General features: G+C 34.1%; 2 protein-coding genes across 3 annotated transcripts; both read right to left on the bottom strand.

Annotated features, from left to right (window-relative positions):
* Positions 1-1801: 1801 nt before the first annotated feature.
* LOC133692736 (uncharacterized) lies at positions 1802-6113 on the bottom strand. Of its 2 annotated transcripts, none has more exons than XM_062113867.1 (7): positions 5652-6113; positions 5141-5571; positions 4894-5008; positions 3900-4571; positions 3333-3410; positions 2405-2518; positions 1802-2188 (listed from the first exon to the last, which is right to left on the bottom strand). In XM_062113867.1, exons 1-7 carry the CDS (start codon positions 5964-5966, stop codon positions 1916-1918), a joined length of 1998 nt encoding a protein of 665 aa, XP_061969851.1. In that variant the 5' UTR covers positions 5967-6113; the 3' UTR covers positions 1802-1915. The 2 variants fall into 2 exon arrangements, with proteins under 2 accessions (XP_061969851.1, XP_061969852.1); XM_062113868.1 differs by having other exon boundaries at positions 1802-2185; positions 5652-6111.
* Positions 6114-6821: 708 nt separating this feature from the next.
* On the bottom strand, positions 6822-11880 carry LOC133692680 (probable hexosyltransferase MUCI70). The gene is made up of 6 exons (XM_062113785.1): positions 11282-11880; positions 10071-10288; positions 9687-9863; positions 9446-9601; positions 7576-7852; positions 6822-7267 (listed from the first exon to the last, which is right to left on the bottom strand). Exons 1-6 carry the CDS (start codon positions 11670-11672, stop codon positions 7035-7037), a joined length of 1452 nt encoding a protein of 483 aa, XP_061969769.1. The 5' UTR covers positions 11673-11880; the 3' UTR covers positions 6822-7034.
* Between the last annotated feature and the right edge of the window lie 4793 nt (positions 11881-16673).

The following is a 16673-nucleotide window of genomic DNA, read 5'->3' on the forward strand; positions in this document are numbered from 1 at the left end:
GTTTATCTAAGCTTGTGATATGTGCCTCAACTAGCAATCTGGATTTTATCCCGGATCACTCCTGAGTTGTATTTTAAAACTATAATAATAATCATTTTTATTATTACATTTCTTAGTTATACAATTTTTTACAAGAATATTTTAAGGATAAAAAATAAAAAATATCTTTTTCGCAGATATGTTTTCTTTGTACCTCATGTTTTGAAAGTACATAAATTCATTCCAAGATTATTTTAGAAACATATTTATTTTTATGTATTTATCTCTTTTTCTTCAATCAAATATATTTTTATTTTTATTATCTTTATCTATTCTATCTTGAAACAATAATTAAATATTACTTAAAACAATCAAAATAATTAACAAATGAGAAGCCAAATAGAAGAAAAAAAACTGGAATAAAAATACCACTCCTCGTGAAAATCCCACACAACAAATAAGGAATGAAATTAGATGTAAGTCATTGTGTAGCTTTTTATTGCAAATATATATATATATATATATATTAAACATGATTTATCAACTTTCAAGTCAAAATCAGTTTTCTTCTTTGCCCATCTCTCCAAGTCTTGACTTGGAATACTATAATGCTACTCCCATGCATTACAAGCCAAGCCATGAAGGGCATTCCCTGCCTACTGAAAAAAGAAGAGTTTTTGACTTGATTTTGATTTTGACATAACTTATTAACTAGAGTTTTTGTTCTCTCACTATTTTTTTTTCTTCATCAAATTTTGTCTATCATCTTTGTCGGCCTTTAACATATATAAAATAAACAAAAAAGCCATGGCCCGTAGAACATATCTTTGTTTGAATGAGCCAGGCGCAGAGGCTCAGAAGCGCACCTAGCCAATTTTGACTTGATTTTGTTTTGCTTTATTTCTTGTTTCTTTCCCTACAATTTCATCCTTTCATTTTATTTTTCTTGCTTAAAATTTAGCTTGTGTTCTCTTTTCTTAAAAAAAACATGTCCTTGCATTATCATTATAATTTACTTTTTTTAATCTTTTTACTATTGTTATCTTTTTTTAATCAAATGTATTTGGGCTCAATCAGGTCCATGGCCTGAGGCGTGAATTTCCCCCCTCTTTATAGCATGCTCACATCGAATGAACATCATTTTCTTCTGCTAAAAAATAACTTTATCCAGTACGCTGTGGAGCACTGTTTACATAGCTAGCGATAACATATTGCTTGCCTACCCAAAGTTTTTAATGGACGCGCTTTCTTGTAATCCAAGGACTTGACTTCATTTTCCTTCTTGAAAAAGTTCGCACATCATCCTATTAATCGATGGCATGAATCTCTCTGTGCTAACATGTCATTTGGTTAACGTCTTGGATCAATAGATAAAAATAGATGGGATAAAAAGATGTGTTTACTGGCTATTCCATTATTAAATCATTTTTTCAAATATATTTAATAATAAAATGAATAATTAAACCAATCATAAGTCAAACAAAATACTTGCACCAGCACAAAGTAAATATATAACATCATTATATTCACAAAATAATAATTTTGTCACAAATGCACATTTTTATTTATAAATTAATCCCCAGTTCTTCATTATTTTTGGTTAAAATCTAACATGTTTTTTAAGATGCTTTCTTTTATATTTTCTAGTTTTCAAATCTAAAGGTGAAAATTAAGTAAATTAAAATAAATGTTCCCCTTTGTCCCGGCATGCAACTTTTATTGAATTTGTACATGTATGGCATTCAAAATATGATTAAATGTGAAAATAGGCTTTCAAACTACAGACAAACATAGAAAAAAACAAGACGATGCATAAATGAGAGGAAGCGGAAAATGTAGTAACTCTTTTTATTAGTTATAAATATGCAATTGCAACTACAAAATAATGTTATATAATGCAAAAATAATTGCAAAATACCTGCTGAAAGCAATTACGTTATTCATCCTCGAGGATCTCTCTATGTACATGCATGCAAGACGTACTGCAGTACTTGTAATTATATCTATGAAATGGAACTTTACCAGCTAACGACACATTGCAACAGGAGCATGTTATATCTGATGTTAAGCCACTTTTGGGTTGTGCCATGGCTGGCACGGTGCTCGTGCTACTGCTTTGGGCATTGATAGCAGCAACTGCTGCCATTCTCCTCTCTGCAGCAGCTGCTCTCTTTTCCCTCTCAATAGCTTCAGCCCTCTTAAGTTCCTGCTGGACGAGAACAGAATATCAAAAGAGGAAAAATTGAACAACCTATAGAGTACAATGAACCTGAATTCTTTAAGAGTATTAAAAACTAATAAATATGTTAAAAGGACTAAAACGGAAACAGCATCAAAACACAAAAGTGCTCTTGAGGATCTTCATTGTCACAATATTCCTATTCTCAACCCAAAAATGGTTAAAAAATATTAATAAAATCCTTACCTCTGTAGATATTTTTGATCCTCCACTAGGCTGAGATTGTCCCTTTATAGCTGAAATTGGAGTAGCTCGATTAACTAGAACTGCCGCAGCATTTTGGGATGATGCAGCCTCAGCCTGAATTAACATCATAAAAAGTGTTATCAACATATTACAGAAATTTGGAACTGTCAAAAGGCAAGAAAAAGGAAAAACACCTATTTCATGATACAGATCATTTATTGCAAATCCTGAATGCTCATATAAAACACGCTTTACATGCTTTTGGGCTACTACATGCAAGTTATGCTCACATGATTCGTAAGTCATCTTGGAAGTAAAGATGTCAAATCATCTATTTTGGTATACTGCCATTGAATTGCAATGCAAGCATAAGATTGGGTTATCTCTGTATGTAATAGATGATAGATCAATAATAGGCTACCAAAAAACTCCCTGAGGAGATGACATTACTAACAGGCCTGTTATTCAGCCTTTTAAACATTGATGATAATCCAGACTCTATTTCTCAATGGACTTCATCATTTTATAGAATCAAGAAAGCTTAGGGTCCACTTGAGTGAGAAAAAAAGGAGTGGGTGTATCTCTTTCCAGTTTGAATGACTTCATCATTTTAAGAGGTCACATGTTTCGTTCAAAAATCTCTTCCTTAAACCGGGCACAGAAAAACACACCAAAAGAAGAAGAACAAAATTATGGCCATCTTAAATTTAATAGCTAGCAAACTTTTTAATTAACGTAGATGAGAAGTTGATGGTCTGCCTGCCATTCAAATAGGACACTTCTGTAATTTTTTAAAATGGTTGTATTTGCATGTTTATACGTTAAATATGATGCTAATACCAGCTGTGTCCTTGAAAGCTCATCCTAAGACAATGAATAAACAGGTTAGAAGGAACATAGCATCCCAGTGTTAATGAACATAAAATACCTGAGCTTTCTTTTCTCTAGCCTTACGTAATTTCTTCAATTCTTTTGCTCTAGCTTTCCTCTTTTCCTCTTTCTCTGTCTGAACAACCACAAACATAAATAATCAATTTAAGCATTGAACTTGAATGTATCAAAATCACAAAGCAGCAGAATCATGGATGCGTTAAAGTATATGCTTCTACATTAGGCAACTGACTTTATGAAATGCCCCAGAAGTCCCAATGACTTCATAATTCTAACTCCATACAAGATAAGTAGCGATGGTTAAGTTAACAAATAATTTATGAGCAAAGCTCCAATTGAAAATGACCAATAAAATCTTATAACAATTAGGTTACAGAAAGCCAATGCATTTGACAAGCTAGGATAAGGCATCGATGCTCCACTATGAATCAGCCTGATTAAGACTTTGCTCTGTGTCTCTTCCTTTCATCAATTTTGTCGGATGATGTTACATGGACGGTCATTACTTGCAGGACCAGAAAAGGATAGATCTACTTCAAATTTGTTGAAGTAGCAAAAGGCTCAGAACAAAGAAAAAACAAAGATGCATAAATAAAATTACTACCTGCTTAGCAGCTTGAGATTCCTCCATTTCTTTTGTTAATGCACTAGGCACATTAGCAGCATGCCAATCCCATCTATCAATGTTTAAAGCCATAAAGCGTCTAAATGTATTTCTGACTTCCTTATCATTTGCCAGCATATAAGGGGTCCGCCCCCTTTCATCTTTGATACAAGGATCCAAACCCTGTTCTAGGAGTTTCAAAACCTGATGAACATCACCAGATTGTGTTGCTTCATGCAAAGGCGTTGTCGTGCCAGCAACTTCACTTTCACTCCCACTTGATACATGCAGATCATCAGATTTTTTTTTAATAGAAGAAGGTTCAGTAGATTCAGCACTATTAATGCTGTTGTTCAAGTCCTCTTTGCTGGGGCCAGGGCAGCTATTTGTAATGGTGCTTGTGGTTGACACCAAGTCATCAATGGTGTCTGGTATGCTTTCCTTCTCATCCACTTCATAGGTGACTTGTGCCAATTGGTTGTAAATGCGTCGTGCTTCTTTGAAAGTAGGCCTCCTAATACTCAATGGTATATTTCGAACATGGTGCTGATGGCTGAAATATGCTTTATTGCCATCAAAAAGTAGTTGCCGATTGCTTGAAGGTGCATATAAGTAAATACATGATGAAGCGTCAAAATAAGGCTTCCAAACATCAAGTAGTTCTTGAATGTCCTACATTTTATATTTATGATAAAATAATCAGTTAACAAGGACAGGAATTAAAACATTTATGTCACAACGACATCAAACAATTGATTTACAAACCAAAACTTTGAATCGCCATATTAGGATAAGTTAGTGGAAAAAGATGGCAACCAAATATATAACACTTATTTTGTTAGATCCCTATTTCACTATTTCAGGATTAACCGTGTAGTTACTTTATTTTGCAAATAGATCATGGGAGCCAAACTGTTTATAGAGGCACTGAAAATAGGACTATGCTTAACAACATAATCCAAAAATGATAACAGCGACAGTTTACAATCGATACCTTCTTCAAAGCCAGTTCATTATACCGACGAAGTGAAGCTCCAGCAGAATGTGCAGCTCTACCAGTCCCATCTTTAGATGACTGCTTTTTACCAGCTTTGGCTCTTACAACATATCTAAATCACAAGGGGAGGAAAAACAAATAATTCAACATTTCCACAACAAAACACAGGACAACTTTAATAATTCCCAAGCAACAATTCAAAAGGCACATAAAGATCATAGTTTTGTGCAGTCTCTACACTAACCTGTGAAATGTTTTATGAAGAACAGGCGAATTCCCATCAAAAACACACCCAACAAAATGTCCACCACTAGCAAGCAACACAATCCTCAGACGCGTCCCGTTCCTCTCCTCATGAATCAAAAACTTCAACCTCTCAATCACTTCACTCTCTCTCATACACCCCCCAAGAACATTATCATTCTCAAAACAAACACTTTCACTATCATTCAAAACCAGACTCTTCCATATCGAAACTCTCTCTCCCGTCTTAAGACGAATAAACAACTTCTGCTTCACACTCTCTACAAACCCTCTTTGCGCGTCAGTCCGCAAAAAGGACACCTTTTCAGCTTCATCTTCTGATCCTGAGACGCTCGAGATATCACAATCTTTGAATGATTCATCAAAATCTTCCTCTTTAACAATATCTTTTCCAGCAATGCTTAATTTAACCTGAAATTAAAACAATTGGTTTTCTACTTAAAATAAATACATACATACATCCATACATATAAGTTAACCTCTGTAATTACATTGATTCGATGAATATCGGATTTAAAGTGAACCCGCTGGTCTTGGAGAGAATCGAATTCGGCTTTGCAAGTGTTACAGGTCCATCTAGGAATTGTGACTTCGACGCCGTTTTTGGAAATCGTATCGACTTCGTCTAGAGTTTCGATGGGAGAGGGAATTTCGGGTGCTACTGATGTTGATGCAGGGGAGGGGGAGGAGGAGGGGGAGAGTAAACGACACGCATCGAAGAAATCGGTGGGGACGTCGAAGATAGAACGGTGCCGTTTCTCTTGTGAAGTTGAGTTAGTGGTGGGGAGGAGAGGTGCGGTCGCCATAGTCACCACTGCTTGTCTGTTGGATTACTTCTGTACACGTATTAGGGATTTTGTTGATTTATAAAGAGAGAGGGGTGTCATTCCAGTTTGTCTTCCTTGAAACGACGTCGGCTCCACATAGGAGGTTGTTTTATGCTTCTCGTTCTCTCTCAGTCTCATTCAAAAGGAGGCAACCATCTCAGTTGTCAATAAGTCCATATGTTCAGTTTTTTTCTTTTTTTCTTTTTATTATTATTATTGTAAGTATCTGAACAGTGTTTATATATTCTGACTAATTTTATTGATTTTAAAATTAATAATTATTTAAATCTTTAATAATCATGATATTTATAAAACTTAAAATAATAACTTTTACGTAACAAATCTAAAACTTACTTGACCAATTAAACTACAACCCTTCAAGTTAAAGTTAAAAGATCTTAGATCTTTTACTTTCATGAACTGTAGTGTTTTAAATAAAGCTCATATATATAATTATATATTTTTAAAAGCTTTTTTGAATCCAATATAATTATAATTATGGATAATTGAGAAACACAACAACATTAAATCTACATATAAAAATAAAAATCAATCATGAATAATGCTAATCCTGCGCAAAGATTGTTCTCAAGACTTTCACCCGTCCTGTTATAGATTTATGTGATCAGCTTATTTCAGGAAGTGGTTTGAGAAAAATATATTTAGTAAAATTAGATGAATTTGATAAAAGAAAAAAAAAAAACCCATCAAGCTTAACTTTAAGATCAAAGTAACCAACTTTTAAACCTTCCAAAGTAGTAAAGCCAATTCGTTATGTTCTATTCTTTTTTTCTAAATCTATTGAGCTAATTAAGTGGTGCAAAAATACTAGAATACACATAATAGAGCCATTTATGGGGGCCAAAAGAATACAAAGAATTCAAAATGCAAGGAGAAACAACAAGGATTGAAAATAACTACAAGTGAACTGCGAAGGAAAACAATCAAACTGCAAGTAAGCCTGATTATATGAATGAATACAATCCAACTGCAAGTATCTGAGCAATGAGGCGGAACAGATGCCGGAGTACCATAAGCACCAAAGGATCAACTTATCAATGGCTTTGCCTTACGTACATGCCCCATACTATTAACAAGATCCTTTCGGATGCAAACTGGAAACCTATGGATGTCCTTGAGCACTTTCAACCGCCATAGAACATATGGGAAACTCATCTGATCCCTAGATGTGAAACGAACTACTTCATTAAACCAGAGGCACATAAACAGGTTAGTCAATGGTGTATGCTCCCTCACAATGATTGAGGCCTCGTTTAGAGCTGCAAAGACCAACAATTATGCAATCACTCATCATGTTCCTACAACGCCAAAAGAGGTGTGTGTGTGTGTGGGTGGGTGGGTTGGGGGAGGAAAGGGAGGAGATTGGATCGATGCAACTCGTTTCAGCCGAATCAAATAAGGCTTTAGGGTGTAAATATAGATGTGTTTCTGTGACTTTCCCTTTCCACTATGACATCCAAATATTTGAGCAAAAAACAGATGAAACTGGCTTCCTGGTCTAGTGTTTGTTACATAAAGCCTATTTTTATTTAATACCATCATCACCTTAAAACAAAATAGAATTTACCTTTCTTTCCATATAATCTTTTGTCTTCAGGCAAGCCGTCATGCCGATACTGAGTTATCTGCACCTCCACTTCTTCAGGGGTGGCTTTGTGTTTCTTGACAACAGCCTTAGCCTCATCATAAACACTACTGCGAGCTCCATGTTCAGAAATTGCCAGGACAGAATTTGATCGCCAAAGGAGGGCTTCTAAAACACCTAAAGGGTCTCTCCTAAATTGGGACTTTGAATCAACCCAGATAGAATACTTTGCCTGAGGAAATAAGCGATGTCCCAACATCTGGCAACAGCGGAAGTTGATAAGAATACCCTCCAAAGACAATCAACACACAGACATGAAACATGCCGACAGAAGAGGAAAAGCAGATGAGTGATGCTAGCTTCCAAAAAGAATATACAAGGAATCATGCATGACTTCGATGGGTGTAAATTTCTGCCAGTGGGTGTTTTCTGCCAGTACAAATTAATATTTGCATGGCACTACCAGTTTACAAACAAAACAAGGAAAAACAATTGCTTACAGCAATCAACATATGGAAATTATAATATGATTAAAATAGTTTTGATGCCTCATATTGTTCTGCCTTTTTTAGACAGACAGTTGTTAAACAAGCATGTAGAAGACCAAGTAGGATCCCATTAACTCGCTGCAGATATCCTTTCTTATCCCCCCTCTCATCAATAATTTTCTAAAACAAAAACATATTGAATAGAAGTAGATTAAGAAATAGCAGGTTTCATCATTCCCATGGTTGGTTCTTAAGCACTAAACTCCTTAGATCCTTTGGATCTGAATTGCTGTCATGGACCATATCTTTATAAATGCTCTCTCATAGACATACATTATTAAAGGGGCTCATGATACACCGCTAAAGGCACTAGAAGCATGAAACCATAAGGATGCATGGATAACTAATATGCCATAACAAACTACTGAAAGTGAATTGAATCATGAAAATTCTAGCATTCCTCCGATCCTCTCCAGCTAAATGCAATGGAAGGCGGGCCCACTGTGACCATAAAATCTGACAATCTTTCCTAACCCAAAACCCACAAAGGAAACCAGTACAAATCCATCCACCCCATTCGAGGTACCCCATGACTTCCCATCATAAACCAGTGGGCAAAGTAAAAATAAAAAAATGGCTACAAGACTCTCCATTTTGGTGACAAGTTACACAAACATTAGGAGATAAGGCCCTGTGAGGACTTCTAATCTGCAACAGATGGTTAGTACTAACCTTTGCTGAGAAACATTGTCCACGTGAAAGCCCTAACTTTGGACTTTGATGGAAACCTTAGCTTTCCATAAAAAATGAGATGAGGTAAAAGCTAGCAAGTTTGGGTTCTGGGAGAGATGGCACAAAAAAGACTAAGAGGAAAAATTTCCAGACCCCTTCAAGGATCAAACTCTATGATCTCCCATCTAGAACCCAATTATTCAAGATAGGAAGTAGGGAAAGAAGATCCTGAGCTTTCCCATAATTAAGATTTCGAAGGGTATGAAAAATCCAATGAATCCCCCCCCCCCCCCCCCCCCCGGGAAGAAACACACACTCTCTGGTTTGAAAAAACAAGAAATAAGGAAATTTGAAGCAAATACCAAACAACTGAAAATTCATACCCAATCAAAACTTATGTCCAATCACTGTTTTCCAACAATCTTTGGATTAAGCAATGGAAGGGAGGTTATAAACAGCATTATGTGGGATGAGCAAAAATTGTTAGGACTATAAATAGAATGGAGATAATAATCATGAAGATGGAAACGAAATCTCAAATGAAGAACTAACAATGAAGCAATAGCATGTTGAAAAGAAAGGAATTCAAGAAAGGAGCAAGAAAGGAGAATGATTGCATATAACTTCGATACCTTAGGGATTTTACCATTCAACCTTTGGTCTGCAAAAGGAAGATCCCTTACAACCACAACACGCCATTTCCCAATAAAATGGTCCTCACCAATTCTGTGCTCCTGTGACTCCTGAGCTGCTAGAGTAATTTCGTCCCAAAAGGCAACATAACAAACCTGCATAGTGGATTGCAAGTGTTTGTAAAGACTGGATGCAAGAAAGAAATAAAGTAAGACACCTGGACTCCACATGCTGACTGACCTTCTCAAGCGTGACCTCTGACATTCCAATAGGTTGATGGAGGTCATCTCCACCACCAAAAGCACATGTAGACACCACAACTTTGCAGGTTTGCATGTAACTTCTGTCCTCATCAGAAATCTTAAACCCACCGTTTTCATTGTAAAACCCACAGTGCAGCTCAGCTGTTTCATTCACCTGAAACCACAAATTTACAGGCAGTATGAAAAACAACTGGCATATAAAACCAAAGGATTAGAGAAGTTTGAGGTCAAAGAATCCTGTAGGTTTTGCAGTTTGAGAGTTTCCAGCCAAGGCAACCTTATGCTGCACCTTAGATACCAAGGGAATAATGATCTATTTGATCTTAAATAAAGCCGAAGGTTTTGAGATGTAGCTTATAACCTTAAAACTTCTCTCCCTCTGATCAAAAGTTTGATGTCCAGTAAATAAATTAAATCTTGTGCCTTCTGTGTGCTGTCCAGACAAAGTAATGTTCCCTCCTATATGTCGTGCATCTTTCTCTGATATGTACACCACGTTTTTCACAGGACCACTGAAATTATCATGGATTCGAATATCCAAATGTTGAAGCTCTTCATAAGGTAGCAGTTTCAAGCAACCTGATACGATCCACAAGCTCTGTGTCACATATTGAACTAATTTCAACACCACTACTATCAACATAGATAAATGCCATAAATAACAGATCAAGATTTAAAACTTTCCCAAACATCAACACCATAAACCAACTAATCACATGCAACAATAAAGTCAATGAAAAGATTTATCTTGCCTCCTCTCCTCTCCTCCCCTAACACATATTTTGAACAGAACCATATTTGAACGTATTGCTTATGTGATGAAAACACGGTTTTCTCATGTGATTTTAGGGGGTGTTTGGAAATGTAATAGCGGTTGATTTTCATAGTGATTTTATTAAAATAATATTTTTTTTTTATTTTTTAAAAATTATTTTTTACAATATGAAAATACCTGAAAATACCAAAAACTATTAATTTAAAGCAAATAAAAAATTCACGTTTTCAAACACAAAAAAAAAGCCTACATTACTCTAGCCTAAGATTTTTTATTCACAATGGGCAAGCAATGTAATAATCACTAAGATTTTTATCATTTTTATGACAACACAGGATATTCAAGTGAAAATCAACGCAGTAAAACACAATGTATTTCTTCCATTCCAGTTATATCCAAATTAATCACAAGTAAAATATAAAAATATATATATTTATATTTTTTAAAAATTATTTTTTACAATATGAAAATACCTGAAAATACCAAAAACTATTAATTTAAAGCAAATAAAAAATTCACGTTTTCAAACACAAAAAAAAAGCCTACATTACTCTAGCCTAAGATTTTTTATTCACAATGGGCAAGCAATGTAATAATCACTAAGATTTTTATCATTTTTATGACAACACAGGATATTCAAGTGAAAATCAACGCAGTAAAACACAATGTATTTCTTCCATTCCAGTTATATCCAAATTAATCACAAGTAAAATAGTTTGCGCCAACGGAATCTCGATGGGAAAAAAATTACGGGAACATTGAACAAATTAAAGAGGTAAATCTCAGTAATTACTTACGTTCTCTAACTCCACCGACAATGTGAGTCACTGGATCAAGCCGGTTCAAATTGCCCCCTGATTTATTATTATTCAAATCAGCTTGAAAACTCGGCTTTCTCACTTCAACAACTTGTTCAGATACCTTTGCATCATCCAAGCTCGGTTTTCTACCAATCTTCGAGGCTTCAAATATTAGCAATCCGGCAGCGGGAAGGAAGATCAAGAGCGTCCAGTATTTTAAAACAAACCTAATGATTCTCTGTGAAAAATTGTTCTTGAATCGGTGATGGTGTTTCTTGCGTTTTCTACGCACTCGAGCTCGCATTCGACTCAGTTCGTCCGAGTCTTCGTCGTCAGCTACGGAGATTGATATGCTGCTGCTGTTGCCGGGGAGTTTTGGTGACGCCATTGAAAGGAAAGAAATTGTGATTGTTTGCAATAAAAGTGTTGTGAAAAATGAGGATTTTGAAATTGGGATTTTGGGTGATTATATTCTCCTCTCCTCTCCTTTATTTGGTGATTTTTCTTCTCTGGTGAAAATTTTTAAGCTACAAAATAGCGTTAGCAATGAATAATCATTTACAAGTGATGAGAAACAAAACACATTGATTTTTGTTCTTATATATTTTTTATGGGCCATCTTCGTGTCTTTCGGCCCTTATTTGTTATGACGGAGATCGGAATTGGAATGCGGATATTCTTATTCCAATTTCAGATATAAGAGAATTGGAGCCTGTTTCATTTGTTTTTCCAGCTTTTAATATTTCATTTTAAAATAAAATATCAAAAAATGTTTCATAAAGATTTTTAAAAATAAATTTTGAGCACGAAGGTTATTTTCATAAAAGCATATTATACACACACACACACACACTGATATCTAGTTACATAGTTTTAGTGATCTTAAATATTTTAAAATCAACTAACATGAATTATTTTATTTTAAATATATTAGTTCCTACCTTATATGGATATTAATTTAATTATTTATTTTAAAAACTAACTATGTAATTTTTTATTACTGTTTCCTTTTTTTATATTTGTATGTTTTCTAAAAAAGAAATAATTCATTTTTTAACAACTCATTTAATTTTTTAAGAAAATATTTTAATTTATATTTTAATCCAATCAATATTGCAATAGATTACCAAATAATTTAAATAATTTCACTCACAGTATAAAGAACAATTAATTACTAAATAATTTAATTTAATCACATAATACAACATAATATATATACTAAAGGCCCTAACATACACTCTATTAAATTTGATTGGTCTGAAAAACTAGAAAGAAACAAGGAACTATAAACAAAAATAATAATAATGTGATACATGTCAAATAATCATCTCAACCCAATAGTTTAAACTGTTAAGTGAGGTCTTATGATATGATTTATATTATTTTCTAACACACCCCCTCAAGTGAAAGCCTTACGGGCTTAAAACTTTCACAGACTCACATTACTTTGTGCTTAATTTTTATTAAATAAATAGGGATGGTGAAATTCGAACTCGCGACCATTTAGTCAAATAAACAGAAAAATAAAGAATGAAGCTTTAAAAAAGCAATGTAGCTTCGATGATGAAACTCGTAGTACCATAAGAAAATATCGATGAGATGAATCCATAAACACCAAGAAAAACCAACTTCGAAGTTAGTGGTAAGATGTCAACAAATGAGTATATCGTTGTCTTTAAATAGCACGCGTGATACATCATCAACTTTAAAATTGATTTTTCATGGTATCTATGAATTAATCTTATCGATATTTTTCCGACGGTACTAAAAATTTATCATCTTAGCTATGGTGTTTCTTAGATGCCTCATTCTTTTTTTTCTATCATTTTCTATTCTCTTTCCTTTCTGTCTTTTTTTTCTAGCTATTAGATTATTTTTGCTTCTTTCATGCTATTATATCTATATAAAACATGCATGTTGCCGTTTGCATAGATTAATTATTGAGCAAGCAAAAATCCGCAGGAAGATAATTGAAATTTACTAGCTGCGATGTGCTACGTGTGCAACATACTAGTCATGCATGTACTGTATGTGCATATAAACTACCATGTTAATTTTTATAATTATTTTTTTATATGTGCTAATTTAGAAAATATATATATATTTTTTTGATTTACGTAGGGTGTCCGGGCCAGCTTGCGCGCACCACGACTATTCCCCACGGCCCACTGGACATCCTGCAAGTCCAGGAGCAGGTAAGGCACTGCGGGAGTGACAGGCGTGCACATAGAGGGTCGAACCCGGAACGGGAGCGGAACAAGTTACACGATTGACCACAGCAGCTAGACCCTCAAGTGCGCTAATTTAAAAAATATAGAAAATATTTTGTTCTTATTGTTCATGTGTGTTTGTTTACAACAAAGATGTACTTCCTGGTCAGGAGAATTGTGAACGCCATTTGCATAGAGGCTGTCCACATTCAAGGAGGCTTCTCAAACTGCTGCTGCTTCTGACAGAGGAGCACCTCTAGCACTGGCATATGCTTGATCGCTACTGCTAATGCCAACCGCAAAAACAAGTTTACAACCATGACTTTTAGCACTTTCACCAGCTACAACACCACCTCTGCAACAGTGATCGATAGTGCTGTTTGTGCTGATTCTTGATTAAAATTAAACGATGAAAAACATACACTAACCTTGTTTAATATTCATACAAACAATTAAACCGGTTTTTTTTAGTTGTTGGTACTGGTTTGTAGACCCGAGCTAGCTATATTACAGGAAGACCAAAAATTATTTAAACCTAAAAAATATATCCAAGTTTTAAAAAATTATTTAATATTGTTATTAAATCTTAAAATATAATAGTTTTGAATTTTTTTCCTATAAAAAATCAATTTTAATTATTGATTGTATGATTGTTAAGGCAACTTAATAAAAAAATATTAAAATAATATGTTCATATTTTATGTGTGATTGAAAGCTAAAAAATTCATAAAATTCAAAATCTATTTAAAAATCTCAAGAATAAGAAAACAATTTGAATCAAATCTTCATAAACAATTTATTATTAGACACTATTATTTTCATATCAGATATATAATAATTGAAAACATATTATCAAAATAAAAAAAAATATAATAGTATTTAAAAATCACATCAAAATTGAAGAGTAAATTAATTTAATAAATATTTTCTTTTTAAAAAACATAATATCTTTTTTATTTATTAAGATGATGGATAACATGTCATTACCCAAATTGTTTTTTTAAAACATATAAACAACGAGTTGTTTCATGTTTGTGTGCATCCCCTCTATTTCATCCGTCTTTATTTTTTTTTTAAACAAACATAAACGACACAGGTCGTCTGTGTTTGTTAAAAAAAAAATATCACATAACTCTCTCTCTCTCTCTCTCCCGTGACCTCGGACTTGTCTTGCATGTTAACCACTCCAATTAAAACATGTTGGTGGTGGAGATTTACAAGGAAGTGCAATCCGGCAGTGGGGTGGGAAGTAAAGACTTGCAACTTTTCGCTATGAAATGAAAAACTGAAGAAAACTGACGAATTTTCTGCTATCTGACATGTTGCACTTGTCAGATGGAGCTTGAATGGTATACGCTGTTCATCCGCAATTAATTCTATTTACCATGTGATTGATTATGCAGGAGGTGTAATAATTAATAATCTCAGCGGCAACATGTACCACCCCCTTCATGCATAAAATATATATTAAGTATTAAAAATACTTAATTAAATGAAAATGCATTTACAAATTTTGGTGTATTTCAGTATTTGTGAAACCTCAAAGTGCTTTCTAACAATTGAACTGTATGTTCCCAGGACTGATCTTAGAAACAGAACGATACGAAGAATCACCCTCCATGGAGGAGATGGCATCTCGAAATGCAGCAGCACAAGGATTTGGGGTTTTCCTCTCCCATAAAAAAGAATCCTCGAATGTGGGCACCTTCCTTTCTTGCGATTAGTTGCTCAATCAACTTCATATCATGACAAGAAGTCAGTTAGAGCCAAATTCCTCGTTCTTTCCGATCTGCCTTGTGCTTAAGCCAGTTGGGTCTGATTACAGCCAGTGCCTTGCCTAGTCAAACAAATACCACTTAACACACTGACTTTACTATTTGATGGAGGTTCTGCATAAAAATCTAGAGACAACAAATGATAGATTCAACTTGAGAAATGTAATCTACTCCAAATCTTAACCTACAACTCATCTAAAAAGACGAAGCAATAATTAACAAGTTGCTAATCAGTATCTTTTTGCTACTTCAGGACCTTGGCCATTTCTCATTCTGTTCTCAGCCTTGCTTCAGTACTGGACTTCTTGGATTAGTTTCAATACTTTCAGGTAACGTGTTCCTTCTTGGATTATGTTTGTAAATGGTACTTGAGAGATTCATGGCATGATAGCAAACTGTATGTAACCAATATATGCCCACACACCCATGCATAAATTAAAGGGACGTGTGTTTCTATGCCTACAACCTCTCATTCTGGAGATGTTAGAGTTCCTTATCTGAGTGCTTACAGCTCCCTTTTGTTTTCTTGGAGCGTCTTTGCAGTTTGAAGAACTGGATTTGCACGTGTCGATAGCTTAATAATTTTCTTTTGAGTGGACAGGAATGTATTACTGCAGACTGGCTTATGTTTAGTTATTTTCCTTTTAGTTTCTTATCCAAGGAAGCTGTCTTGCCTTGCCTCTTAATCGAACTTGATGCTGATGTATAAGCATGTTCTGCTGCATCTCATCTACTATTAGCCATGCATGTCCAGGCATAAAAAATAAAAATCAACAGAAGAACATCAATAAATAACAAAAATAATTAAGCTGTAATTTTTTTTTAAAGAACAAAGAGGAAAAAAATAAAATAAAAATTTACCAATAACAAACTAGATTGTTGTCACTAACACACGAGTCACTCTACCAAAAGAAAGATGTGATGACATTTCTAATAATATGATGGAAGGTCTTTTTTAGCATGGGAAGGCGCTGCACGCACAATCTAAAAGGCTCGGGTGCCTCCCATGCATCCTATTTTTTTAATCAAATACTGAATTGCTTATAAGTTGACTTGATAATAATAATAAAAACTATTGTAAAAAGATGAAAAAGTTCATTGACTCTAGTTTTGAATTTTTTTAAAGGTATTTAAGTTGTTTCATTGTGCTTTTTAATTATTTATTATTTTAATATTTAGTCAAATATCAAATTGTTCTTTAGTTGACATTATAATAACGAAAAAGTTATTATAAAAATACAAAAAATACCCCTTGACACTACTTTTAATTTTTTTTGCTTACAATGATATTTTTTTTGTTTTACAGTGTAATTAAAATGAAAAAAAAATTATTTATCTCCAGTAAATTTGATAATAATAACCAATGAATCATAACTAGTGTAAAGTTTACTAGATGGAGAGGTA

This window comes from Populus nigra, chromosome 4 (assembly GCF_951802175.1).
Source record: "Populus nigra chromosome 4, ddPopNigr1.1, whole genome shotgun sequence".
Taxonomy (NCBI): Eukaryota; Viridiplantae; Streptophyta; class Magnoliopsida; order Malpighiales; family Salicaceae; genus Populus; species Populus nigra.

Excerpts from the sequence above, each read along its gene's own strand:
- LOC133692736 (XM_062113867.1), bottom strand. The coding sequence starts at position 5,966 with ATGGCGACCGCACCTCTCCTCCCCACCACTAACTCAACTTCACAAGAG. Across the intron at positions 5,009-5,140 it reads CTTCATAAAACATTTCACAG|ATATGTTGTAAGAGCCAAAG; the intron begins GTTAGTGTAGAG and ends CTTGTGATTTAG. Across the intron at positions 2,189-2,404 it reads GATCAAAAATATCTACAGAG|CAGGAACTTAAGAGGGCTGA; the intron begins GTAAGGATTTTA and ends GTTCTCGTCCAG.
- LOC133692680 (XM_062113785.1), bottom strand. The coding sequence starts at position 11,672 with ATGGCGTCACCAAAACTCCCCGGCAACAGCAGCAGCATATCAATCTCC. Across the intron at positions 9,602-9,686 it reads CAGAGGTCACGCTTGAGAAG|GTTTGTTATGTTGCCTTTTG; the intron begins GTCAGTCAGCAT and ends TCCACTATGCAG. Across the intron at positions 7,853-9,445 it reads TGAATGGTAAAATCCCTAAG|ATGTTGGGACATCGCTTATT; the intron begins GTATCGAAGTTA and ends CGCTGTTGCCAG.